This window comes from Poromitra crassiceps (assembly GCF_964638095.1).
Source record: "Poromitra crassiceps genome assembly, chromosome: 25".
In the NCBI taxonomy this organism is placed as follows: domain Eukaryota; kingdom Metazoa; phylum Chordata; class Actinopteri; order Beryciformes; family Melamphaidae; genus Poromitra; species Poromitra crassiceps.
The window spans coordinates 8,086,633-8,114,247 of NC_139649.1; the positions used below are offsets into that span (position 1 = coordinate 8,086,633).

At 47.0% G+C, this 27,615-nt stretch overlaps 1 protein-coding gene across 1 annotated transcript in view; it reads right to left on the reverse strand.

Annotated features, from left to right (window-relative positions):
- Positions 1 to 633: 633 nt before the first annotated feature.
- atxn7 (ataxin 7) overlaps positions 634 to 27,615 on the reverse strand; it is a 47,145-nt gene continuing 20,163 nt past the window's right edge. The window contains exons 5-13 of the mRNA XM_083660750.1: positions 22,568 to 22,672; positions 11,755 to 12,052; positions 10,227 to 10,561; positions 9,936 to 10,021; positions 8,308 to 8,582; positions 7,151 to 7,343; positions 4,550 to 4,671; positions 3,116 to 4,298; positions 634 to 1,905 (exon numbers count right to left, since the gene is read on the reverse strand). Coding sequence (XP_083516876.1) covers positions 1,888 to 1,905; positions 3,116 to 4,298; positions 4,550 to 4,671; positions 7,151 to 7,343; positions 8,308 to 8,582; positions 9,936 to 10,021; positions 10,227 to 10,561; positions 11,755 to 12,052; positions 22,568 to 22,672 — 2,615 coding nt within the window. The 3' untranslated portion in view covers positions 634 to 1,887. The remainder of the gene's footprint in view (positions 1,906 to 3,115; positions 4,299 to 4,549; positions 4,672 to 7,150; positions 7,344 to 8,307; positions 8,583 to 9,935; positions 10,022 to 10,226; positions 10,562 to 11,754; positions 12,053 to 22,567; positions 22,673 to 27,615) is intronic.

The following is a 27,615-nucleotide window of genomic DNA, read 5'->3' on the forward strand; positions in this document are numbered from 1 at the left end:
CAATTTGTTAACAAAATATGTATTCTCAAATAGGGATACTTCAATACTTGGTTTGATACATCGGCTACAAGGAGGACGCTAAAAGTAAGATACAAAAGAAAATTGTCTCCTCTACTCCCCACTATATGTGACATCAGTGAAGGTTCAACAAATCGATAGGTGTTACCAAAAAGTTTGAGCGTTTCCTGTGAAGCAATCGCCATGAATCTCGCACTAAAAACCCACTGACGCCCACAACGTAGCAAACATCTCGATGAGACGTGGAAGTATTGCCCGATTTAAGACTCCATTTTGACAAAGGAAGTAATATAAGTACAATGTCTGGCTATCCATTCTATTGTGACACACCTTTTCCTCACGACACACTGACATAGTGTTGTTGTGAGACATTCAAACATCGACAGCCAAAGCTGGGGGTAGTGGTTACAACTGGGATGGACAATCTTGCCCACAGAAGACAGGTGGGGTGCATATATTTCCGCCAATTAAGACGTACCATACCTGATTCGCTGTGGTAAAAAAAAAAAAAAAGTTAAAAAATGCTCACAAACACCTGTGTGGATTTCAAACAGCTGAATGGATATAAAACAAGATGGCAAATAATTCCCTCGAGAGTAACAAGCTGGAGCAATAAGGATGTTTGCACAGATTCAGTTCTCTCATATCCACACAAAGGCAGTGCACCATCACCACTTCATGGGCAAGACTGCCCACTCTAGTTAAAGCAAAACAAAACACAAGGGTTGACCAAGGTAATAGCGGCCTTTGGCTATCTTTGTGGGCAACTATTTGTTGCACAAATAGTTATTTAGTGCTGTTCACAGTTGGGGGTAGGTCTACTGTGGCTATCCTTTTGCACAATGAAAAATATCCAGGAAATAAACCGGTATCCTCAAGAACAAGCCTTCTCTCTCTGACAAAAGATTCAATTGAACGGGCACATCAGGCGTCCTTTTCACATTTGCAAGCACAATTGACTGTCTTCGCCACATCTACAAAGACTCTTTGTAGTTCAGTGTAAAAAGCTTGTAAGAAAACATAAAAAGGTAACACTTGCATAATCATTTTGGGTAACAAAGAATTGACTAGATCCGTCCCTACCGGCTCATCTGGGGCTACTGCGTGTAACCTGAGGTTACTTAACGTGTCGCGAAAAGAAAAGAAGTCAAACTAATGAAGAGTGAAACAAGGTTGAATGAATTTGTGTTGTTGAAGGTGTTGCAACTAACAATTTACTACTCCTGCTCTCTCCTTCCAAGGCTTCTGAGATCAGGCGCTGGGGGTGTATAAGTTAGTTGGAAATTCCAGTAGTCCAGCAGAATCTGACGAGAAAAATAGTCACACATGCACACACAGACACACGCGCGCACGCACACGCACACACACACACGGAAGAGATCGGCTCGTCTCCCAAGTCGCTCAGCGTCATGACGGCTCGCTGTGGCAGCCCTTAACCTGAACCCCATGAGCTTTGAACCACAGGCCGAAAAAGAGCCATGGCTGCTGCTGCTGTTCCTCCTCCTCCCAACCAGACAGGAAGACCTCTCAGAACACTGGGATAACACTGACTTCGGGGATCGCTGGCTTACTCCAATAGACCCCTGACGACGCTCCATGCCTGCCATTTCCCAAAATGGTGCCCCGGCGCGCGCGCGCCCCCCCACACACACACATGGCTTTTGGGGGGGAAATTGTCGAAGGGGCCATGACAACGTTGACGTCACTGGGCTGGTCCAGATCATCTCCACCCTGAGGATTGTGGGAAGCTGAGAGTAATGCGGGTTTGATTTTTTAGAAGGCCTCGTGCGGTCGGGAGCAGTATGCGGGCTGCCCCGTCCTCTGACCCGTCCGCCTGCCGGTTCCATACACAGAAACCGGACACCGCTGTCAGGGACGCGCCTTTGGCTGGTGGGAGAGGAAGAGGAGAGATCCATGTCAAAACAACAGGTGTCATCTGTCAATATAGAATATGAACCTCTCTCAAATTTAATGTAATTTAATTTATTAATTTAACTCTAATCAAGCATATGGATTGGCAATAGGTGTTGTTCAGCATTTTATTTCTTAACATTTGACATTTTTAATCAATAGTAGTGACTGAGTTAGCTTTGTTATTTTATTACATCTACACATAAATTGAGAGACATTTCCACCGATAATAGGGAGTAAAGGCATAAAAAAACTGAATTGGACAGATTAATAAACCTGTGTGATCCCTCCTCAATTTCACCTTCTATATCTGCTGCTGCAATCGTGTAGAACAAGTGTAGATGAAGAGGAGACGGTTTAACCCATTGATACCTGATGCAGCATTTGCGTGTATATCCCTCATTTGTGTGCGTATCCCTTTAAGACCGCGAACCGCGTTAACGCGGTTCTCGGTCTTAAAGGGATACACACACAAATGCTGCATCAGGTATCAATGGGTTAAAGGACTTTTATGCCACAGACATGGATTGTAAGAAAGAGGGTACAGCTCTATTAGGAAGGTGTTCATGTTTTGTTTGTAAAATGTGTATAAATAATACATGTGTATTATATTGGCAGCGTCAAGATGGATTTCCAATTGAAGTAACGCTACGTTTTAGCACAGCTTTCGAGAACTAAATTTGAGGGATATCATTTGCAGAGATACATCGCGCAAACACCAAAAAAACTATCTTCAGTGGCAGCTATATCTAATATTGGTTACTGTTAGGGATGCACCGATCCACTTTTTTCACTTCCGATCCGATTCCGATACCTGAATTTGAATATCTGCCGATACCGATATTATGCCGATACCAATATTTTTCTTGAATATACAGTATAGGCAAAGATTTGGCCAATTAAAGATTTTTTTTTAAATATACCTTGCAAAAAGCAGACAAAATTAAGAAAATATACAAGGCAAAGAAGGATAATATTATACATGGGCAAATTACGGCCAGCGCTGGAATTACATTTTTTTTTTTTTTTTCCAATTCCGATCCGATCCGTGAATTAGTGCCATATCGACACCCGATACCGATATTGGATCTTATCGGCCCCATCCCTAGTTACTGTGTCCTCTAACTGACATGTTTGTATTCATGATTGTGTCTTGATGCACATTTCCATGGAAGACGATACCCACCTGATGTAAATGGGAGTTGTTGGGTAGCCCCGGGGTCCCTGGAATGCTGCGCCCGTGCTTCCCATGGATGTTGTTGATGGCGGGTGACTTGGCCACCTTGGGCCTGCCTGGTCCACCTCCTCCTCCTCCTCCTCCCCCGCCGCCGCCGCTGTTAATGCCGCTGGAGGCAGGGGAGCTTTTGCGCTTCTTGCCCTCCAGGCGCCCGTCAGACGAGTGGTGGCTGAAGCTGGCATGGTGGTCAGACGAAGACTGGTGGTGGACAAATGGCCCCAGGGAGAGGGTCGAGTCGCTGCTGTTCATCACCACGCTCATGCGCTTGATGGACTCTGCGGGGCTGCCCGAGGGAGGTCCCCGTGCCGGGGGCCCCGAGGAGCCGCCTGCCGACCCCCCGGAAGGGTCGGCCTTCAAACTGAGGGAGTTGGTCCGCACGCTGGGGCCACAGTTCAGCCCCACGCTGTGGACCCCGCTGTGGGAGGAGGACAACGACGACGACGACGAGGAGGAGGCGGAAGGGCCTAGCGAGCCGTGGTGGTAGGTGCTCCCTGAGCTGCCGACGTTTGCGCAGTTCTTCTTGAACGAGGAAGAGGCGGAAGGATAATTGGCGTTAGAAGAGGATTCAGAGGAGCCGTGGGATGAAGAGAGTATAGAGCTGTTCTTCCTCTTCTTCCCCGAGCTGAAACTAGTGTTGCTACTGTTGTTGTTGTTGTTGGCCCCACTGCTACCTCCACTGGCTGAGTTGGGGACGACCGGTGTGGAGGAGCCAGAGGAGGAGATCTCCTTGGGCCTGAAGGACGCCGACGACGACTTGGTAGTGCTGCTGCTGCTGGAGGAGGAACGGGACTTGAGCGCCCGGCCCGAGGCTAGGGAGGGTGCTGAGGAAGAGGAGGAGGAGGAGGCGGAGGAGGAGTGGGCTGAAGGCATGTGCGGCGACGAAGACACTTGTCGGGCCTGCGTGGTGCCACAGGCCGGGTGCTCGGCCCCGCTCTGCGGAGAGCCGCGGGCGTTTAAGGTGGTCCCGTAGGAGAGCGCTGACTTGCCCTCGTAGGACTGGCTGTACGGAGGCTGGGACAAGCTGGCAGGGGGCCCCAGGAAGCCGGAGGTGGGAGTGCTACTGTGGGAGTTTGTGCTTGTCCTATGGGCAGGTGCAACAGCGGAGGAGTTCTCCAAGGCCAACGGGATTTTCCTACAACAAGGAGGAATATCAGTCATTAGGATCTTGCAAGCCCAAGGTGTTGACCATAAAAACCCTATTTAAAAGGCAGCGCTCTCTCTCTCAATGGGAATGTTCCTCTGTGTCGGCAACATGTAGCCTAAATCCACTGCAACTGGTCTATTTATACTAGATGCAATTCAGTGATGTATATATATATACTGTATCTTACTCACGTCAATATCAAACTACACATGCAAAGAATCTTTGCTGGAGAGACTTACTTCCACATCTGAGAGTTGACATGCTTGTCCATCATGGCGGTTAGCGCACATCGTACTCGGTCCCAACGCCGGTCAAATGAGTAGCAGCCTCTCCCAAACAGTCGACTTCCAAAGTTACAGTACTGGAAAAAACAGAGAGGGAGTGAGTTGCTTGGATCATGCAACCACCAAACTGCATGTTAGCTACACCGACTTTTTTCAAAAGTCAACCTAATTTGCGGGGTCAGGCCAAGCGCTCCTCTGATGTGGCACGTCTATAATTGGTGTCCAGATCAGCCAATTTATGAGTTGGGCATCAGAACTTCTTATTAGATTATTCGTAGAGAGAGAATGTTCACAGCAAGCATCACATGTGCAAAACGCACCCCCAAACAAGTGTCGAGCGGCCCAGTGATTGGTTTGAGAACAGAATCCACAAAGACTGTGCTGACATTGACAACAGTGTTATCTCAATACAAACATTTTGAATTTGGCTAACATCAAATAGCTATTGATACTTCTTTTGCAGGGGACCAAACTACAAAACATAAATCTACTGTTGGGCATGTTTTGCTGAAACAACTTGTGAATTTCTGTCAAATGTAAACCAAGGATTTTTGTGAATGAGAATCTCTTGCTAGGTTAAATTTTACATGAAGAAAATAAGAGCACTGGTTGACCCAGAAATCATTTCTCAAATCATGTACCATGGTGTTTATTCAGTAATGGTACAGTGAAACACTAGATGACAAACGAATAAAGCATTAGGGGTGGGAGAAAAAATCGATTCACCTAAGTATCGCGATTTTTAATGTCACGATTTTTTGGATCGATCTTTTATTCCAGAATCGATAATCGCAAATTTAAAAAAAAAAAAAAAAAAAAAAAAAAAAAAAAAAAAATTATTTTATTTTTTTTGGTGCTTGCAGTCAGGCCACTCACTGAACAGCAGGCTAGGCGCCGCCTACTGGTTTACTAGTGGTTTTATTACTTTATTAGTTAGTCTGAAGTAATAATTACACTTCAGGGTTAAAGTGGGTGCATCTCATTGTAAAATTGGACTTCAAACGGCCCAAATCTGGCTTCAAACGGCCCAAATTTCACGCGCGTTGGCCCATATCGGCCTGGCCTGCTTGGTATCTAATGCCCGGCCTGAATTATGATCCCAGTCCGCCCCTGTTTTTAACTATATCGCCCAGCCCTACTCATGATATATAATATACAGTCTCTAGTGTATGATTCAACTTTTCCCATGTTCTAATCTAGTGTAAAAAAGCAAACAAACTGAAAAAAGAAAAGAAAAAAATAAACAAAAATCGCAATAAATCGTAATATCGAATCGCAATAATCGTAGAATCGCAATAATCGTGAATCGCAATATATATCGAATCGGCACCAAAGTATCGTGATAGTATCGAATCGGGAGATAAGTGAATCGGCACAGCCCTATAAAGCATCTCTTTATTATTATTATTATTAGCCTATGATGCCAAACACCTGGCTACTGTGTGTGTGTAGACTGAGGTGTCACTGGCCAAGTGGATGAATATCAATAATATACTGATCAGATCAATATACTGTATGTGAAGAAATCAGCCCTAAAGATGGTGGCTTCAACTCCATCAAAGTGACATACTGAAGGTAGTCTTACAGTCAATGTGACAAAGAGGAAAGTTATCCCTGGCTCATGAACTAAGGAAATGTAGCTTGAGCGAAAATTATTTAAGAGAGACTTAATTATCATCATTCACTCTCTTTTTATGCATTCACTCTAGGAGAATCCCTTAGTCGTCACTCGTCACGGGCACTCATTCAGCTCTTCAGTCATTCACTTCTTTCCCTCTTAAGAGAAACCCTCTTATTGTCACGCCCACTCATTCATAAAATTACGTCATCAATCACCTTTTTCCCGCTTCTATTTAGCGTCACTGTTTGTGGGAGGTAACGTTCATTTTAGGCCAATCAGAGTAAGACACCTTTTCCCATTCAGCCTATCACCATCAAGCTGTCAAAGCTAAAAGCTCTCAGTTTTCTCTGTGTGATCTGTTGCTTTCCAGTACGTTCCTGCGACCCGCCTCCACCCCATTCTCCTCCAGTCCTCTCTGAGATCTCAGATTCAGAAGCTTCGCCACCAAGACCAAGACCTCATCTGTCACCACCACCAGGTCTAGACTCCACGGGGGGGATCTTCATTCCTATTCCTGGCTGATCTACCCCTGCTGATCATAACGTCATAATCAAGCTGACGTTATGATGGAGTCTAATCGCCAAAAATAAACTATCTTTATGTGCCTACAGGCTCATGTATCTTATCATCTAATAAATCATCTGTCATTCTAGAAATGTGTCTCTCTGGTTGAATTGTATACGGTACACTGTGGTCATGTCAGTTGACCTAGTTTCAGGGTGTGTCTGTACTGTCTGTCATCCATGTATCTGACCACTATTATGGATCACAGATGTGTCTCAGTACAGGAAGAGACTAACATCACTGACTTTGTTCATGCCTCTCCAATGATGATGATCAGATTGACTGCCTTCTGTTCACGTGCTCATGTATCAATATATCAATATCACCGTACATCAGATCAGAATGACCAGTGATGATAAGAGTGGACTTACAGCTGCCGGTCGAGGGTGGTAACCTGAATAGTGACAGTCCAGTTTGTCGGCGTTCTCCTCTCGCTCCTCGTTCTCCCCCTCATCACTGGAGGCTCGCGAAAAGCCATCGGGGGCAGTTGGGGGATGGTGTGGTGACTCGTGGACGACTGCGGGGTCTCCGGGGGGACCCCCACCTCCGTGACTGCTGTTTAGTCTGATGCAAGGAGAAAGGATGCCAAGAAATTTCAATGAAACCAGCAAACATTACATTTTGCATTTAGAACAAAGGCCCGTATAATAAATGATCTGTGTGTTTTTCGTAAAATGGCCACATTGGGAATACTGGACTTCTTACTGTGCGGTCAGAACGGGGGCAGATTCACGAATTTGAGCGGTGAGATTACATACTGTATGAAGTCAATGTAAACATGCGAGCTGATGATGATTCACTCAGCTCAATTAGCGAATAATTTATGCGGTCAAACTCAAGTGAGTGAAGCTATATCTTTGCGTTTGGTCTGAATGCACAGTTAGTGATAATTTCTTAATGATTAGGACCTTGTCTCTTAGGCCATGTTCAGACTAGGAGGCCAAATCTGATTTGTGAACTTTAGTGACCTATTAATGACTTTATCCAGATTGGTTTTATGAGTCTGGACGCTCCAAGTCTGATTTGTGTCACTTGTCCCAAACCACATTATGGAGGTAGTTTCCAATCTGCTTTCGACTGATGTGACTTGAGTGCGGACGCGCAGATCCACCAAATCTGATTTGAACGTCACTCGCAACTCGTCATCAAATGCTTCTGCGCAGGAAAACCACGTCACCAACGTACGTATTTACTGACGCTCACGTCGTTACCATAGCAACCCATGCAGATAGGCTGTTTAGGTCTGGCCACACAGATCCGACTTGAGAATCAGATTTGTGGCAGTGCGGACACACTCCCAAATCAGATTTGGGAAACCAATCAAGATAATGAGGATTAATGACTTTATCAGCAAATCGGATTTGCCTGTAATGTGAACATGGCCTTAGACTGCTCAGTCAAGTTAGCACCTAACCTAAATGATCATATACTATCTATATGCAAGGTCATTCTGCCCTGGGAGAAGTATTCATTGCAAAAAAAAATGGCCAGCAATAAAATGGTGAAGTGGGCGTGGAGAAACACTCACCGTGGAAGAGCAGAATTGTGAAGTTTGGGCTTGCCAAGTGGCAAAGGCTTAGTGGCATCTGGGGCGGGGCCGTTTCCGTGCGCCACCTGGTGGGGCTCATGGGCGGCGGCAAGGCGCGAGGAGGGGTGGGGGTCCCTGAGAGGGGGGGTCTGCTGGGAATGGGCCGGGTGGAGTTCCCTCTCCCGCTCCTTGGCTCTGTTCTTGTGCTCTGCCAGCAACGTGTCAAAGCGCTTCCTCCGCCCGGGCACCGCCCTCCGCTGGCTTAAGGAATGTGTCTGGTGCCACGGGGAGAAGGTCCAAATTAGATGTTTGCATAGTTTGTCTGCTTGGATTCCTCACTTGATTCAGATTATGTATACGAGTATATTAGATATGATCTCCATAGATGGGTGAGTTTAAAGTCGAGCTGAACCCAAAAATGACTTTTCTTTTCTTTTAGTTCAAATGCCTGGGTATTCAGTGCACCTATTTAATAATGTATGCCAAACAAAAAATCACAGAAATCTAATTTCTTTAGTTTTTCACACTTTTTTTTTCATTTTTCAAGATTTCATTCATAACAGTAATCTACAGTTTGCTGACGCCTAGTGCCTGTCATCTGGCAGAATTTCTAGCCCATAAACTAACTACCGTAAATTCCGGACTATAAGCCGCACCGGTGTATAAGCCGCACCTGCAAAGTTGACTATTTTTTTCTTATATAAGCCGCACCGGACTATAAGCCGCGGGTGTTTTAATGGTATTTTTTTTTTTTTTTTTATTGTGTTTTAATGTTTAATTACCATATGTATGCTCCCATTTATTAACATTTCAACAAAACAACATAACACAACACCACCTGTGTTGTTATTTACAGTGCACACAGTGTCATACAGTGTCATACAGTGTCATACAGTGTGGTGAAAAGAGGGCAAGAGAGGAAATTAAAACAGAAGTGGATTTATAGTTAGAAAGAGTGCTAAAAAAGAGAGTTTTTTTTTTTTTTTTTTGAAAAAATCCATAGATAAGCCGCACCGTTATATAAGCCGCAGGGGCCAAAAAAGGCCAAAAAACGGGAAAAAAGGTGCGGCTTATAGTCCGGAATTTACGGTACTAACTTGACCAATTATGCAAACTAAATCAAACGGCAATGTCTAAGAATGCAAAGAAATGTAACTGGCTCCTTAAAACTCGCATTCCAGGAATATTATTTACCGCAATAGCGATAATGGCGCGCGCCTCGGAGAGCCTGGTCGTCAGGGGTCGCACCTTGGAGATTCCAGGCCGACGGGCTGCACTCTCCGCTCGGCAACACGAAGGCAGCTGGCTGCCTGCGGCTCGCTGAGCTCCACTCAGCCACTAACCTCACGTGAGCAGGCTCTTCCCGAGGAGAGCGCCACAACACGCTGAATCCCACTCGATTTGGAGGCGGAACACGCCAGGATTGGCCAAAGCCCAATCCAGTCCCCAGAATTGTCAAATAAAATCATCGACATGATACTGTGACCCGCCTCTCAACCTGTCATCTCAGACAAATTATGTTTTCAGTCTGAAACGGACGGGTTCAGTTCGACTTTAATATTAACAAACTCAACAAAGATACTAAAAGCTCCAACTGACGGCACAAAAGGTATGAAGAGACTGGATACCTTGCATGTGAGGGATCTTGTGCATGGTTTTCGAGCTGTCATGTCCACAACAACGCCACAGTGGATATCTGGATTGAACTCGCGTTCTGAAGGCATCAGAGGAGGAAGAGAGAGAGAGAGAGAGAGAAACTATGTGATTCATCTTTTATTGGTTACTGGTAACTTTCCAGGTTAAGAGTGAGTGCATAATGTAATAATGGCAACAGAATGAATAAATCTGACAACAATAATTGTTGACAACACAAGGCTGTATAAGCCCCTCAGCAGCAGTGTGCCGCCCCTCCAGCTGACCTGACAGTCTCTTGTAGAGGTGGCGTCTGCTACTGGCATTGCTGCTGCTGCTGTCCTGCTTCTTGTCTGAGAGGAGCGACAGGTGGCCCTTGCCGTTGGGCATCTGGCCGGGGGCCAGTGAGGGAGGCTTTGGTATGGAGGGACAGTTAAGGCCTGGCTTGAGGGGTGATGATGACGAGGCGGTGACCGTGGTAGTGTTGGAGCTCACAGTGGTGCTAGCGGAGGACGAGGAGGAGGAGGAAGAGGGGGCGGGGGCGGAGGAGGGGGCCGCTGCCGGCTTCGCCGACGGCTCCGCCTTCAGATGCATCTTCTCCACCTTGACGGCCGGGCTGAGGCTGCAGGAGGAGGTTACAGACACAACGGGGAGGAGGAGGCACAGAGAATGCATATAAGGAATCAGTCAGAAAGCTATGGCAATAGACAGATGTGTACATATGGATGAGTCTGAGAGGAGAAGACGTTCATCTAAGGCAGTGATACTCAACCCCCTTTGTGGCCCGCGATGGAATTGCAAAATATATATATATATATATATATATATATATATATTTTTGCAATATATATATATACAGTATATATTTTTTGTTACACAGTGCACCTGAACGCAACATGCAAGATACCCGCTGAATAAGTGTCCAAATGTTCATGTCATTCTGGCCAATACTCCACTTCTGTTATAGCATTTCAGTCTGGAATATGGAATATCTTTCAATAATCTATGATTTAGCGGCTAAATTGTCAAATACCGCCATCTGCTCGCTACCCAGGCACTTATGTATGTACTTAACCTAACTAACTTAACCTAACTATCCGGTGTGCACAACATTGTCAGACTAAACTCCGGCTGACACCCCAAAAACCTACAATCCGCTACAGAAAAATGCATATTGTTTGTTTATTAACTGGCCCCATGGCCTTCTATCATTTCACGAAAGTGGCGCCCGGGCAAAGCACGTTGAGTATCCCTGATCTAAGGTGACGCATCATGTGAGAAGTCCGCGTTTCTAAACGTATTCCTTTTCTCTGGCAGATCCTGAACGCGCTTTTAAGCGGGTGCAGAAAACGATTTTGATCAAAAGGAGCCCCACTTGAGTTCTTGAAGGCGCCGACTGACTTCTCGAGTGAAAGCAGCTCATTTAAAACGATAGTTTGGGAGCGAGCAGGGGAACTTCAGACACACGCCGACTTATGAAGACGAGAGATGAGGGAATAAGATTAAGATCCAAAATGACGTGTGAGGTGATAGGAACACGAGCTATTAGAGGGAGAGAGAGTGCATTAGCACAGTTCAGCTTGACTGAGGCTTGTTGATCATAATTACAATATTATCATAATTACGATCATATTCTGCTTATCATAATTACAATAATTAGCATTGTAATTACAATATTAATTCAGCCAGGCGGGGGTTTGTGGCACAATCGAGAATTGCTCAACATAATAAATATAATGAAGCTGGGTATAGATAGACCCATATTTTTGGCATAGCTGAACACAATTTAGCCCATTTTTGTAGAGTGAAACTCACATCTTGTCTGGCTGCAGCACCCTGAAGGGGGGGAAGTGGGGTCTCCGCTGAACGCTTGGCAGCTTCTCTTTGGCTGGTTTGAGGGGTTTGGAATTGGAGGAGGAGGCGGCGGCGGCGGATGAGGAGGAGACGCCGGACCCAGCGGCGGAGGATCGGCCGAGGATCCCTCCGGTCGCGACTCCAGACCCGGAGCCCGACCCGGGCCCGGCCCCGAGCCCACTGCCGCTGCTCCGGTTCCGGCCCGGCAGAGGGAAGGACGAGGTGGACGTTGGCTTGTTGGCCGAACTGTGTCTTCTCTCTAGAGAGGCAGTAGAAAGTATTTAGAAATACACGTTCATCTCTTTAACAGATGATCAGAAGTAAAGCCTTCATAAAGCTTTGATAAAACACTACACAGACTGGATAAACAAAAAAACAGCTATAATAATAAAGTAGGCCACGAGTCTGGAGAAAACCAAGATGTATTATGGGAACATAGAAATATCTCCAACAGTAGATTACCTAGACAACAATAAGTCGAAAGTATTTGTGATTTATGTCAACTTCAGCCTGAAATAGAACCAGCTAACAGGTCAACAGCTTCATTCCCTGTCGGAGCTTCTGAGTAGAACAGCTAACTGTGATAACTGGAAGAAGAATGACACCAGAAAACGCCGGGAGAAGAATACTAAACTATGGAAGTCGAGACAAAAATAGAAGCAAGCAACAAATGCTGGTGAAGGGTAATCGCTCTCGTTCAAAACTAAATATATTTTCCTCGTTGGAAAAAAGTAAAATAAAATTCAGTGTGCTGCATCAAACACAGGTCATTTGCTCGAGCACTCAGAAGCACAGTGAGCACAGAAGCTTCGGGGGTTTCAAAGGAAGCTCTCATCATCACTAAGCCATTTCAAGTCCTGGCAAACAAGGATGAAACGGCGCAGTCCAGACAATTTCACTGAAGTTTGCAGTTTACCGTACATTTACTGCCCCCAAAACATCAACGTTTCACATGGCGCACGTCCCATTAGTCAGGAAAACACAACAAAACCAAGGAACAGAAGAATAAGGCATAATGCAAAGTCCAGGACAAACCATTTCACAAACTTAGGCTCAATTGAGAGCATCGTGTTTTGTTTTTGTTTTGAATTCAGAGGTTACTGTAACTCTGCCGAAGCCTTGAATCTTAGCCAGAGAGCCGCTCCATAGCTGAGATATACTGAGCCCCCAGGGTCACACAGACAGGCAGACAGTCCTGTTGTCCTGACCGTAAGGAGAGAGAGAGAGAGAGAGAGAGAGACAGAAGCCGTTTTTCCACATGCGTACTGGAAAATTACCTGTAAGTCAATATCGGACATTTCCCGGAATTTCCCTTCACACCTGAGCGCTCGCATGTGGGAATCTAGTCGTCAAATAGCCGGTATGTTGGGGGGTGGGGTGGGGCGGAGCAGGCGGGGGGCGGAGGAGAGTGGCCTGGGGTCATGACGTATAAACTGTGCTGCAGGCCACTGAGGCCAGTCAGAAAAAAACAACAAACAAACATGGAGCCGGCGTCCACTCTTTTGATAATATTGCTGATGCGCTTTTTCCTCAAACGTAGACAGCGACGCAGACAAATTAAGGCGAAAATGGAAAGGGATATACGTGCGAACAGAAACAGATTCATGTTCGCAGTCTTCTCTGCTCAACATCGTGCAGAATATGAAGATAGACTGGAAGCGAGACCAGGAGGGAATTTATTTTGGGAAGATGCTCTGAACAATTTTGACGACGTGGAATGGAAGCGTCATTTTCGCATGTCCCGGTCTACGTTCGAGACACCACCTGAGACAACGCCCACTGATAGCGGGAAATGACTGGACCCGTTTCACACTTGTGTCCGTTATCGCTCTTCTGACTGGCTCGAAACTGGTGAAATGTCCACGATGACGGGGTCGCGCTTATACCGCAACAACAACTTTCACACATGCAGGCATTAGACCACGTTCCGGTCATTTAGCGGTACAAAGCGCATGTGGGAAAACGGCTTATGAGAGAGACATCTGCTGATGCACTGGGGGAGCGTAGGAAAAATAGCCTACTACTGGAAGTTAACTTGACCCTCTCGCTTTCAACACTCCTCTCTCAACTCTGGCAAACCGACCGACAAAAGAGAATAATGTCAAAAATGAGAGCAGGCAACAACAACAAAAAAAAAATCCAGAGAAGGTAAAAGTGAACGTAAGTGGATACAGCCTGAGGAGCATGAAGACACTGTGAGAGAACAGGTTCTTTTGATAGAAAGCGTCGGAGTCGGTAGCTCAACTTAGAGCAGGCCTGGGTTAGCTAACCTTTATAATGGCCTGACTCCACGGGGTGTAGCTGAGCCTGGGCGAGAGGCCAGTGCTCAGTCCCAGCAGGTGAGCTGAAAGGCAGCTTGTTGCTGTTCAAACAGTGGAACAGCAACTCCCTAAAGCCCCAGACACAGCGGGACAAGACAGCTCTCCTCCTGTGTGTCGGGCCCAAAGCGTTGCATTTGAACACAGCCACAAACATGACAGCCCACGACGGGCTAGTGCTGCTAGCACTTAGCACGCACGTTCTGCGCCTGCGCGAGACCAGAGTCATGAAGGAAAGCAGCCTTTTCACTCACTTCAATGGTTTGGTAAAATATAATGACTTCTGATGGAGAATATGGCTGATAAAAAGTTGCAAATGGCACAGGGGTATATCAGCTAGGGCTGTGCCGATTCACTTATCTCCCGATTCGATACTATCACGATACTTTGGTGCCGATTCGATATATATTGCGATTCACGATTATTGCGATTCTACGATTATTGCGATTCGATATTACGATTTATTGCGATTTTTGTTTATTTTTTTCTTTTATTTTTTCAGTTTGTTTGCTTTTTTACACTAGATTAGAACATGGGAAAAGTTGAATCATACACTAGAGACTGTATATTATATATCATGAGTAGGGCTGGGCGATATAGTTAAAAACAGGGGCGGACTGGGATCATAATTCAGGCCGGGCATTAGATACCAAGCAGGCCAGGCCGATATGGGCCAACGCGCGTGAAATTTGGGCCGTTTGAAGCCAGATTTGGGTCCAATTTTACAATGAGATGCACCCACTTTAACCCTGAAGTGTAATTATTACTTCAGACTAACTAATAAAGTAATAAAACCACTAGTAAACCAGTAGGCGGCGCCTGGCCTGCTGTTCAGTGAGTGGCCTGACTGCAAGCACCCAAAAAAAAAAAAAAAAAAAAAAAAATTTTTTTTTTTTTTATATTTTTTTTAATTTGCGATTATCGATTCTGGAATAAAAGATCGATCCAAAAAATCGTGACATTAAAAATCGCGATACTTAGGTGAATCGATTTTTTCCCCCACCCCTAATATCAGCCCTGGTCTGATCTTTTGCTTGTGGAAGAAGAGAGGAAGAAGCGGAGGTGAAAAATAAGGAGAAACCAGTAAACCAAACTAAATGCGTGATCTCATGGAGTGAGGGGCTCAATGGACTTTCCCAAAGGCACGTCATGGTGAAAATATTAAAAATATAAAATACTATAAATAATAGTTTTGGAATGATCAGATGAGATAAAGTTGGAAAATGAGCAGAGCGTTTTGTGTGTGCCTCCCCTCTTCTCCTGCGCTGTTCCGCTACCCCTGACCAGCCAATCAAGAGTGATCTCTCTACCCCTGGGCCCTGACCAGCCAATCAAGAGTGATCTCTCTACCCCTGGGCCCGGACCAGCCAATCAAGAGTGATTTCTCTACCCCTGGGCCCTGACCAGCCAATCAAGAGTGATCTCTCTACCCCTGGGCCCGGACCAGCCAATCAAGAGCGATCTCTCTACCCCTGGGCCCTGACCAGCCAATCAAGAGCGATCTCTCTACCCCTGGGCCCTGACCAGCCAATCAAGAGCGATCTCTCTACCCCTGGGCCCTGACCAGCCAATCAAGAGTGATCTCTCTACGGCCTGGACCCTGACCAGCCAATCAAGAGTGATCTCTCTACCCCTGGACCCTGACCAGCCAATCAAGAGTGATCTCTCTACCCCTGGGCCCTGACCAGCCAATCAAGAGTGATTTCTCTCACCAACGACCCGAATCGGCTGTAAAAGTCGCTGACAAAGCAGACTAGAGCCAACAGTGCGGGGGAAACACCGCAAACACTAGGGCGACAGACCCCCAGACATGGCCGACAGCCAACTGTCGGCTTGGTGTGTCTGGGGCTTACACACACACACAAAGCTGCCACTTCCCCTCCCCATGGCCCCACCCACACACACACACACACACGTCTCACTCTCCACCAAACTGTTTAGCTTTGGAGAGCACTGCTTCACACCTGAGGCCTCTCTAGATTCAGCCTAGCCATTCATGCCACGCTCCAGCTCCCTCTCTCTCCCCTCAGAAGCCAAATGCCCCAAAGCCTTTTCTGTCTGTCCCACCCTGCTCCCCCTCTCTTCTGTCCCACCCTGCTCCCCCTCTCTCTTCTGTCCCACCCTGCTCCCCCTCTCTCTTCTGTCCCACCCTGCTCCCCCTCTCTCTTCTGTCCCACCCTGCTCCCTCTCTCTTCTGTCCCACCCTGCTCCCTCTCTCTTCTGTCCCACCCTGCTCCCCCTCTCTTCTGTCCCACCCTGCTCCCCCTCTCTCTTCTGTCCCACCCTGCTCCCCCTCTCTCTTCTGTCCCACCCTGCTCCCTCTCTCTTCTGTCCCACCCTGCTCCCCCTCTCTCTTCTGTCCCACCCTGCTCCCCCTCTCTCTTCTGTCCCACCCTGCTCCCCCTCTCTTCTGTCCCACCCTGCTCCCCCTCTCTCTTCTGTCCCACCCTGCTCCCCCTCTCTCTTCTGTCCCACCCTGCTCCCCCTCTCTCTTCTGTCCCACCCTGCTCCCCCTCTCTTCTGTCCCACCCTGCTCCCCCTCTCTCTTCTGTCCCACCCTGCTCCCCCTCTCTCTTCTGTCCCACCCTGCTCCCCCTCTCTCTTCTGTCCCACCCTGCTCCCCCTCTCTCTTCTGTCCCACCCTGCTCCCCCTCTCTCTTCTGTCCCACCCTGCTCCCTCTCTCTTCTGTCCCACCCTGCTCCCCCTCTCTCTTCTGTCCCACCCTGCTCCCCCTCTCTTCTGTCCCACCCTGCTCCCCCTCTCTTCTGTCCCACCCTGCTCCCCCTCTCTCTTCTGTCCCACCCTGCTCGCCCTCTCTCTTCTGTCCCACCCTGCTCCCCCTCTCTCTTCTGTCCCACCCTGCTCCCCCTCTCTTCTGTCCCACCCTGCTCCCCCTCTCTTCTGTCCCACCCTGCTCCCCCTCTCTCTTCTGTCCCACCCTGCTCCCCCTCTCTTCTGTCCCACCCTGCTCCCCCTCTCTTCTGTCCCACCCTGCTCCCCCTCTCTTCCCTGCTGTCTTGGTACGTCCCAGGCGTCGTTAAACAGCACACCCCGCACGCAAACTCACACCAGGAAGCCCCAGCGGGACACTCCCACAATGCACTGCCAAATGCTGAGAGCAGACAGCCAACTCCAGTGGCTCTGGGAGAGGGATAAAAGAAGAGTAAAGAAAAGACGTGTGTGTGTGTCAGGGTGTGTGTGTGTGTGTGTCAGGGTGTGTGTGTGTGTGTGTGTGTGTGTGTGGGGGGGGGGGGGGTGGCGACAACAGAAGGAGTAGGAGGAGCCTTAACACCCTCTTTCACACTGTCAAACAGTTGGCTCAATGCTAAGGGGAATCCCTGGCTAAGGGAAAGAGAGAGAGAGATGAAAGCGTACAAATGTGACTGTCTTTACAACAATGTCCACAGTAGAGATGCACGGGCTGCAGTTATAACCGCGCTGGGCAGGGCGGATCATAAAAATAAACATTCTGATTAATAGCGGATGGGGTGCGGGCGGGTGAAATGATGTGTCATTAATGAGGATAATTAATATTAATTACTAATATATTAATTAATTACTAGTCTATGAATGTGTTTTAAGCTTAATTTTTCGTCAGCCACATTGTTAGCCGCCTATTGTGGGATAGCAAAGGACCCCATAAAGGACCCAAGGCAGTGGTAAACAATAGCCATGCGCTAAACGTCGATGGGATATGCCTCCTTTCTTGATCCATATATGGTCAATGATGTCACCAGAACCTCGAACAGGAGTCTCCGCTGGCGCTGAATTGGGAGAGAGTTAATTGGAAGAGAAGACGCGCTCGTATTTTCCCATACGATGAGGCCAATCCAGTCTTGATCTAAACTTAAAGCTATAGTGTTAGCCAAGTAGGCTATGCATGAGGGCAAGTGCTGCACTTGACATAATCTGACTCCAACAGCATGGAAGTTGATTTGGACTCGTGGACTGCAGCGATCGCACCGACGGCAGCAGAAGCAGTAAGTTCATCTCGCCAATGCGAGACTCGCTCCTTTATAGCGTTGTGAAATGTCGGGTGCACGGCGGGCGCAGATCTATAAATAGTAGGAAATAATTTGCGAAGATTTATGGCGGGCGGACAGTTCATGCATACACGCGGATTAGGGGGATGGTATAAAAGCTCATCCACGCATCTCTAGTCCACAGGCACCAGTCCCTAAATTGCAACATGGACTACAAGGACTCACCTATGTGGTCTGTGTGTGTGGTACCTTATGACACTAATAACGTAGGTCTTACTAGAAAATTAAGAAATAAGAAAAACAGTAAATAAGTTGCTGCTTTAGGCCTCATATATTAATGTTTGGTGTTGTTCATAATGCTCTGCCATCTCTGCCTCAAGGTGCGCCATTCAAAAAAGGTGTGGTCGCCAAACCGTGTGTGTGTGTGTGCGTGCGTGCGCGTGTGTGTATGTGTGTGTGCGTGCGTCTGTGTGTGTGTGTGTGTGTGCGTGTCTGTGTGTGTGTGTGTGCGTGCGTCTGTGTGTGTGTGTGTGTGTGTGTGTGTGTGTGTGTGTGTGTGCGTGCGTGCGTGCGTGTGTGTGTGCGTGCGCGCGCGCGTCTGTGTGTGTGTGTGTGCGTGCGTGCGTGTGCGTGTGCGCGCGCGTGCGTGTGTGTGTGTGCATGCTCAGCAGCCATGGTGATTATATGTATGAGCGGAGGAGCTGCGAGGAGGAGAGAGACGAGTCTTGGGTTTGACAGTTTCATAAATGAATGCATAAAAACAGCAGCTGAGCTTCCAGCTTCGCCTTCGACGACGGTGAGCGAGAGTCGCTCCTGCTGGGAGCGGCCTCGGCACCTTAACGGCAGACAGATGGGCTTAAAGCAACACACCGAAATCATATGGAGACCATCTCCATGCTGCTGAGATCTGGTGCCCGTCGCTGTGTTAAGCCTGCGTGGGGTCTATCCCACACCGACATCAGAGAGACAGAGAGAGAGAGAGAGAGGGGAGGAAGATTACAGCACAGAGAGAGTGCTGCCTGCGACTGTGCTTGGCTACATAGTGCAGCACAGCTCCTCAGATTCCTCTCACAGTCACACTGGAGCACGTTCTCATCTCTGTCTGGACTACTGCTTGAATCTGCCCACACACACATTACATGACTTCACTGTTAATTCATCAGTTTATGGCGTGTGTCCATGTGGCGTCTATGGCTGGCAGTTAAACGCTGGAAGCGCGCTGTGGGGAGCGGTGATCCCAGCAGCACAATATGCAAGGAGAAGCAGATTGAAAAGAACGTTAGCTCAGCAGTGGCTAGCTCGATAGCTGACAGCTAACAAGCTCGTTGGTTTTCTCCGTATGATTAGTTGCCTGAAAAAGGAGCGCTCGACGGTTCCGATATTTTCAGCCGGAAGCACCGACTGGGGGAGTGGACAAAAATGGCGGCGCGCTCTGAAAAAAAGACGTTGGGCGCAGGCAGCGCACTTTCACTAAGCGGCCGCAGACGCCTGCATACGCTCTCTCTCCTCATTGGAAACGGGGGGGAAAAAACGCTGCTCATTGATCAACATGCAGACTTAATTGAAGAGGTTGACACAATTAAATGTGAAGACACACGTCTTGTATTGCATGTCTTGTAGTTAAGAAATAGATTGTATAGTTTTCTTAATATTTTTCCTGTGTGGATGGATTATTAATTTGCTGTATGCCCAAATTCACCTGCTCTCTTAATGAAATAAAATATATAGACTACTTCATCCTCTCGTGTGTTGATCAGAGTTGTGATGAAAGGAAGATTTTCAGATTTCAAAGTGGGCCGTGGCATGTTTGGGAACCCCTGGTCTATCTATACTATAACTGGGTAGCATATAGCATAGAGGAGGCACTAGTGCAGCGACCAGGACACACACCACACCGGCTTCCCACCCGCAGACACGGCCAATTGTGTCTGTAGGAACGTCTGACCAAGCCGGAAGTACCGCTGCCGGGAATTGAACCCGGGTCTCCGCGATGGCAGTCGAGTGCTTTTAAGATTGAAAAGATTTTAATGAGGCATAGTTGTATACTTCCTTCAAATATTTTAACTCCAGAACTACTTAATTCTGGCAGTTCTGCCTTTTGCCAGTTTATGGCTATTTTACAACAGAATGACGGCACACGTGGACAAAATGCAGCTAAGCCTCTATGCACTTTGTTGTACATCGTTTCATCTCAGTTGTCAAATTCTGTGAAACTGACACCAAAATGCCTCGAATAAATACATAATTGCTGCTTTTTGCAGACACACCCGCTTGGCCCACGTCGCCTCTTTCTTTCTCCCTCTCCCTGTCTGTCGGCCCTGTTGACTTTCCTCTTCAGCAGTACGCTATGCTTTATAAAGTGGCCCAAAAAACACACCTCCTGTTTGGATGGTTTTTCCCCCACACACGATTCAGCTTTCAGAGCAGCAGCAGCAGGTGAGCTGCTTGTCGAGGATGTAATGTAACATCTCTGTGTGTGTGTGTGTGTGTGTGTGTGTGTGTGTGTGTGTGTGTTTTTGTGTGTGTGTGTGTGTGTGTGTGTGTGTGTGTGTGTGTGTGTGTGTGTGTGTGTGTGTGTGTGTGTGTGTGTGTGTGTGTGTGTGTGTGTGTGTGTTTCTGGAAGGAGCTGGCGCGAGCGAGGAGAGACTAATCGATAGCGGATGGCGTGGCTCTCTCTCAGACTGATAAATTAATAATAAAAAAGCGAAAATGGGTCGCCCAAATAATATGCTGCAGCCGTTAATATACCTGGACGGGCCGTCCAAGTAGAGTCGTGTGGGCAGAAACAGCTACAGGAGTGGAGGTCGTAGATTTGAGGGAAATTGAAGTTTTTTTTTTGTTTCTATATATCGATACTAGAAACTGGAAAATCGATACGGTATTGTGGGAAAAAATATTGTGATATATTGCTGTATCAACTTTATTGCACAGGCATATCTATCAAAATGTCAAACGTATGATTGAGAGTAACAATTGGCTATGAACTTCAGCTTGAAATCACTGCCAAATGGCTGAGCCATCTGTTTTGGGTACCTGCACTCCATGGACAGGATTGTAAAAATGGTCTGCATCAGAATAACACATTACTGCAGTTAAACCACGCCCACCTACTGTTATGGTGCCAGTATTGTTCCACTTGATAGGCTCTTAAAAAACTCTATGATGTACGTCCACTTCTCATTCGTGCAAGTATGTCAACTTAATCTGATGGAGAACTATAGGCTTGTCTACGTAGGCTTGTATCAAAATACTATCCTTTAGCAGAGTGAGAGGAGTCCCCTCATAGTGGTGTTGTTGACACAGTAGCAACGACCGGTTCATTTGGGAGCCATGTGCTGCTATACCGCCATCTTGTGGCTGACCTTGAGAACTGGTATCACTGTCACACCTGCACTCTATAAATTAAACTTAACCTACCATTTAGAGAAAAACAAATGCATGATCTAGATTATAAGATCGAGTCATTTGTGAATTCAAATGTTGAGAGAACTTGGAAGTCAGGATGGGACCAAACCTGATCCCAACTAGGGTCAAAGATATCAGAGACAGGACATTACAAGTTGTCACTGTATAATATACAATCAATCAGTTTAATCGTCTCAAGGAAATGAGCTGGGGGGGAGAGAACAGACAGCTAATCGCTTTCAGTGTTGAATTGGCATTTGTGAGTCTCGTGGAGTTTGCATTTTAACGAGATCTGTGGTGAATAATCACTTGATTCACAGATCTATAATTCAGCAATTCTGCCTGGGAAGGAGACAGACGTGCATGCACACACACGTCTCCACCCCGCTTCCCCAAGTATTAACAAAACCAGAAATCTGATCTGAGCTTTAAGTGGTAAAACAGTACATGACTAGGAAGACTTGGAGAAGTACATCAAATATTAACAGGGGAATTGTAAACACACACATACGCACACACACACACACACACACACACACACACACACACACACACACACACACACACACACACACACACACACACGCACACACACACAACAGAAAAAAAATCTGAGGTTCTCAGGTTACTGTGTTGAGAAGGAAAAGTGGTGGGGGTGGGGGGTGGGTGGGCTCGGAAGAGGGGAGGGACAGTGAAATACCCCAGAGTGTGTGTTAATGTGTGAAATATCACCACAAGCCACTGGGCGGTGAACAGCTTTTTCTTGTAAGGTTCCTCGAGAGGTGCTGGAGAGAATGTACGCCAACATCCCACTGGACTGATCTACCATCTCCACTGTCTGCACACACCAGCAGCCCCTCCCCTCGGGTTAGATATCAAATCCAAAACCTATTACACTCTGGACTCTGCATCAGCTCTCTGGGACAGCGTTTGCATGAGCGATGGCTCCGAGTGCAGTATATGCATGTTTTAATCCATGCATATCATACGCATGCGTGTGTGTGTGTGTGTGTGTGTGTGTGTGTGCGTGCGTGTGCGTGTGCGTGTGTGTGGGGCGGACGACTTACCATAGTGTGCTTGGAAGGCCTGGGGCTTGACTACCTGACTGCAGTGGCTGCACATGACCAGGTAGAAGTCGTCCTGCGCAGGACACTGGCCAAATATGGGCATGTCTGTACACAGGGGAAGAGTCAAGCAGAAAGGGCAGAGGTCACGGAGAGGCTAATAAACGGGGTACCTGCGTTCACCTGCTTCTCCGGTCGGGAGCAGACTTTCATATCCGCACTGAAATATCATCGTCCATTATCAGCTTTTAAATCTCTTCTTAAAACGCACTTTCAACACACTTGCCTTGTCCTTATGTAATTGCTTTTGACCCTTTTGTGTTATGTTTGTTTTAGCTAATTTCTTCAATGTATTTATCTTTCTTTTACAGTCATATTTTATAGTCATATATTACCCAAGCTTCTCATGTTAACTCCTCCATTATGTATGTTCCTTTTCCTGTGTCTGTTTTCTTGTAAAGCACTGTATAAAGTCTGCTTGCAGATAAGTGCTAAAGAATACAGCTTGTTGATGTTGTTATTGTTATTATTATTAACATCATAAAATTGTGTGATAGCTCTAAGCTCAAGCTACGATGCACAAAACAAAAGCATCATATTTTTTTTTTCTTTGTTGTATTATATTAGAAGAGACCAGAGCAGGGCAGAACTGAATGAAAACGACACAAGCCCAAAAATTCGGTGTTGTCCTTTGATCATACAATTCAGACATCATTGTGCAACACACTCATACAAATCATAATATCTAATCCATAAGAACATTAAAAACAGATATGTTCACTCAATGCTGCCATGCAAATACAGATGAGTGGTAGGTACGAGCGCCTTTTCAGAGTAGAGAGAACATGAGCTAGTGATAAGGAGGAGGAAAGGGCCATGCCAGCAATCCAAAGGTTACCTGCTGTCGCAGAATGAATTTCTCTCTCTCTCTCCCACTCAAAACACATGGCCGGGGCAGAAAAGTGTGGATGATTTGTGATTTCAAATAAAAATAGGAAGCTCACATTGAGGAAAATGTGCCGGCCACATAACATCCCTTTCACGCTCAGAGGTGCTTCTTTAAGATTTGTCCACTACATCTGAGATGTGACAAATAAAATAAAATAAAATAAATAAATAGCTGAGATGTAGTGACAGGTATTGGTACGGTCAAGTTGTGAACGTTGCACTGCAATATGCAAAAAGCTCAAAACCCACTACATTAATTAGTACACTCCTGATGCAGCTATGTTGGTCATGTACATGATTCAGGAGGTAGAAAAGGAAATCCGCACACTGTTTTTTAAGCTCCCACGGTGAGTTTTTTGATTCGGGAGGTCTCTTTCCTGAAAGCCCATCTTAAAGATAGCACACGCTTCACGCAGAAACACACGCAGGGGAATGCACGTGGCCAAAATGATGTCATTGCAGCCAAAACGACAAACTAAATTTGAAACAACACGGGCCCACTGCAGCACCACAGCACCACTCTCCAAGACCGGCTGAACAACGACAAAACTGAACTAGTGGCTGATTCTGGTAGGGTTCTCTTTCCATTGTTGGGTGCGTCGTCACGAGAAGTACAATACGCATGGATGCCAAGGTCCGCGTACGGCAGGTCTGCGGCTCCCCGCACGTCAAGCCGTCCAAAAAGCACGAACCCAAAAGCGTACTTTCCAAAAGCATCTTCAAGGCAAATCAGAGGGTAGTGCACCTCCTCACCAGAATGTGATCACAATTCCCCCCCGGTGAGGAGAACCAGCAACCACCTCATTAAGGAGGCTAATTAAGAGTTTTCCTGGCGTGTTGGTGCGATGAGACGAGTGGAGGAGAGGAGAGGAGACAAGAGGAGAGAAGTGGAGTTCCTCTCCAAGACATCCTCCCTCATCAGGGCTGTCGAGGGCCCTCCAAACATCACTGGTGGAGTCTGGAGGGGATGATGATGGCCATTAGCCAAAGCCCATATGAAAGGGCCTACCTGCCAGGTTCTCTCTCTCTCTGGGAGGTCGTCGGCAGTCTTCTTGTGTGGACGGATCGACAAGCCTGATGCTGCTCAATGTGTGTCAAGTGTCTGAGGCCACGCTGCTAAATGTGTCCTTCAACAGTCATGGAGTCTAAAGACTTCTTTTCAGCGCTGCTGCTGGGGTCTGACTGCCACAGAGAAAGAGGCGAGCAGCCTTCACTTAATGGACAAAGGCATGTCAACTCTATAGAATATGAGTGGGGAAAGAACACTGCTGAGGTGCATAGCTGAGGGTTTGACTGCTCTGCAGAATAGAACAACTGATGTGGAGGCTAACACACAGCTTGCCAGACATATAAGCCATAAGCTTATGCCCTTAAAGCAGTGGTTTGGAAGCTGGCCTCAAAGTTCTGCAGCCTGGTGCACCAGCAGAACGTGAAGTTCTCTCTTCAGTTAGGGTGTACAGTCCACACTAACCGCTACGTTCAAACTAGTTAGTTTGACACTAAAGTAGTGTCTTTGTTTAGTTGCACCACAGAGACGTGAGGTACATCTCAACTAGTAGACCGGAAAGTACACGCTAAGCAAAAATAGTGTTGCGGAAAATGACGTTTTCATTTTCTGTGGCCAATCGGTGAAAAGCACGGTGGAAACGGTGTTTATTACCGTTGTTTAATTAAGCGGAATGAAAACAGTCCGACAGCCTGACACATGTTGCCCACCGCAAATTAGTACATTCATATTTCATTAACACGAACCAAATGAGAACGTTATTGAGTAACGTGATTCGTTAGGTTCATAGACTTAACGTTCATCTGCGGTGAGCTCCTCCTCATCATGCATTGTAATTTACCAGCATCCTGCTTCGCTACTTAATTGTTGCTGTTAGTTTAATTTGTATGCAGTGGGACTCCCGCTTGTGGAAAACGAACGTGTGAGGATAAATCAAAGTCATCATAAATGTCAAAGGGTGTATCTGTCACGGAGAACGCATTGCCGACGCAAAACAACGATGCGTCAATGGTGCCAGCCAAGTTGCCAATCACTATGCAAACCGTGCCAACTGCTATTTTACGGAGCACTTTACACCTAGTAAGGTGTAAGATTTAAGTTGTAACTCATGCCTACGTTGGAACTATTTCACTTGGTGCAACCGCTATTTTTTGTTGTTGTGGTGTGTAAACTTGGACGTAGTGAGACTTTACGCTCAAACTAAGTTACGTTTGAACTCACTGGTGGGACCCACTGCTGGGCAACTTGTGGTTGTACTTGTCCGTTTTCATTTAATTCGCTCTATGACCCCCCCCCCCCCTTCTACTCTGCCACCAGCAGCAAACCCAAATCCTAACCAGGCAAACATATCTGCTAATTTAATAACTTCTTAAGTGCCCTCAATTTAAAAATCGGACTTCTCCCAAGAATTCCTTCACTGAAACGGGCTCCGAACAGCGGAATCAAAACGGGCCCGACGCATTTCCTGGCAAGATCAATAGCAAGGTCAAATAGAACTCATTCCCAAACGGCCTGATGTTGTTCGCTGTGGAGCCGGAACCTTCTCCTTAACGGCCTGCTTCTGTTAACCGCCTGCTTCTGTTAACCGCCTGCTCAACTCAAAAAAAGCAGCCAGACAGGCAGGCAGGATGGCCGCGCCGCTCTGCATTCAGCGCACTGGCACTGACTGTACCGCTGAAATGGCACGACTTGAAAAGTGGTGGAACGCCATTGTGTCGGCCCCATTCTCACTCTCCGTTTTCTTCTCGTGCGAGGAGGAGGAGGAGGAGATGAAAAGGAGAGAGGGAGAGAGAGGAAGTCAGAGAAAGATAGAGAGAACAAGAACGGTGCCAGCCAAGACATGAGCGCACGATAGCGAGAGCAGAGAGAGAGAGAGCAGAGACAGACACAGGCCTGAGCAAGCGAGAGCAGAGCAGAGGACCTGTGCTTTAGGAAGAGGAGAGAGAGAGAGAGCCTGTGAGGAGACAGAATAAGAGAAAGAGAGTCCAGTTAATTTCAGCATCCTCATCCATGGCAGTGATGAATGATCTAGGTGGAGCGGTAGCAGCTCTCTGCAGCACACAGGCTGGCTGGCCGCGCGCACACACACACACACACACACACACACACACACACACACACACACACAGACACGCACACACACACACACACATACACACACACAGACACACACACACGCACACACACACGCACACACACACACGCACACACACACACACACACACACACACACACAGAGGCGTGCGCACGTGCACCGGCAGAGTCTGACCTGCGGCTGACATTGGCACTACATTTCCCAGCTACTCTGACTTTGACTCATGGAATTGTGAAATAAATAGGAGGAAAAAAACACGACAGATCCTAAAGGGTGACTTCACCAGGCAGTCACTAATATAGATATCTATATTTTTTACATTGAGCTCTGAGGGCGGAGCACGTCTGAATCACACGTGTGCAGTTTCACCAAAGGAGGTCTCTGGTGGTGAGTCATGGCAGAGTTGTCGTCGTCCACTCGTACCACACACACACACACACACACACACACACACACACACACACACACACAGACACAGACTGAATGACTGTGCTGTGTGAACACACACTCGTGCCAAGAGGACCACAGGAGTTGATCGACTCACTGACACAGACGTCAGTCACAGAAAGAAGCGAGAGAGAGAGAGATATTTTCAGCCAGTTGTACGTGGAGTGGTGTTGTAATAGCCTTGAATTTCAAGTGGCCCATCTGTCTCTGTGTCTTCCTCTTCTTGACCTACTGTACACAAGACAATATCCTGGCCCTTTTAAAACACCATTTCCTCAGCAGGACCACATCTATTCAGGTCAGTCACCACCTCAATGAAGGGAAATAGTGTACTGTACGTAGCCTACTGTATGTGTACTGTATGTGTACTGCATGTAGCCTACTGTATGTGTACTGTATGCAGCCTACTGTATGTGTACTGTATGTAGCCTACTGTATGTAGCCTACCAGTATACAGTATTTCACACCGACTCACTATCTCACTCAAGTAAACTAATTGTTTACTTGTTGGTACAAAAGAAAAATGAAGCCTTACATGTTGAATATCCCACTATT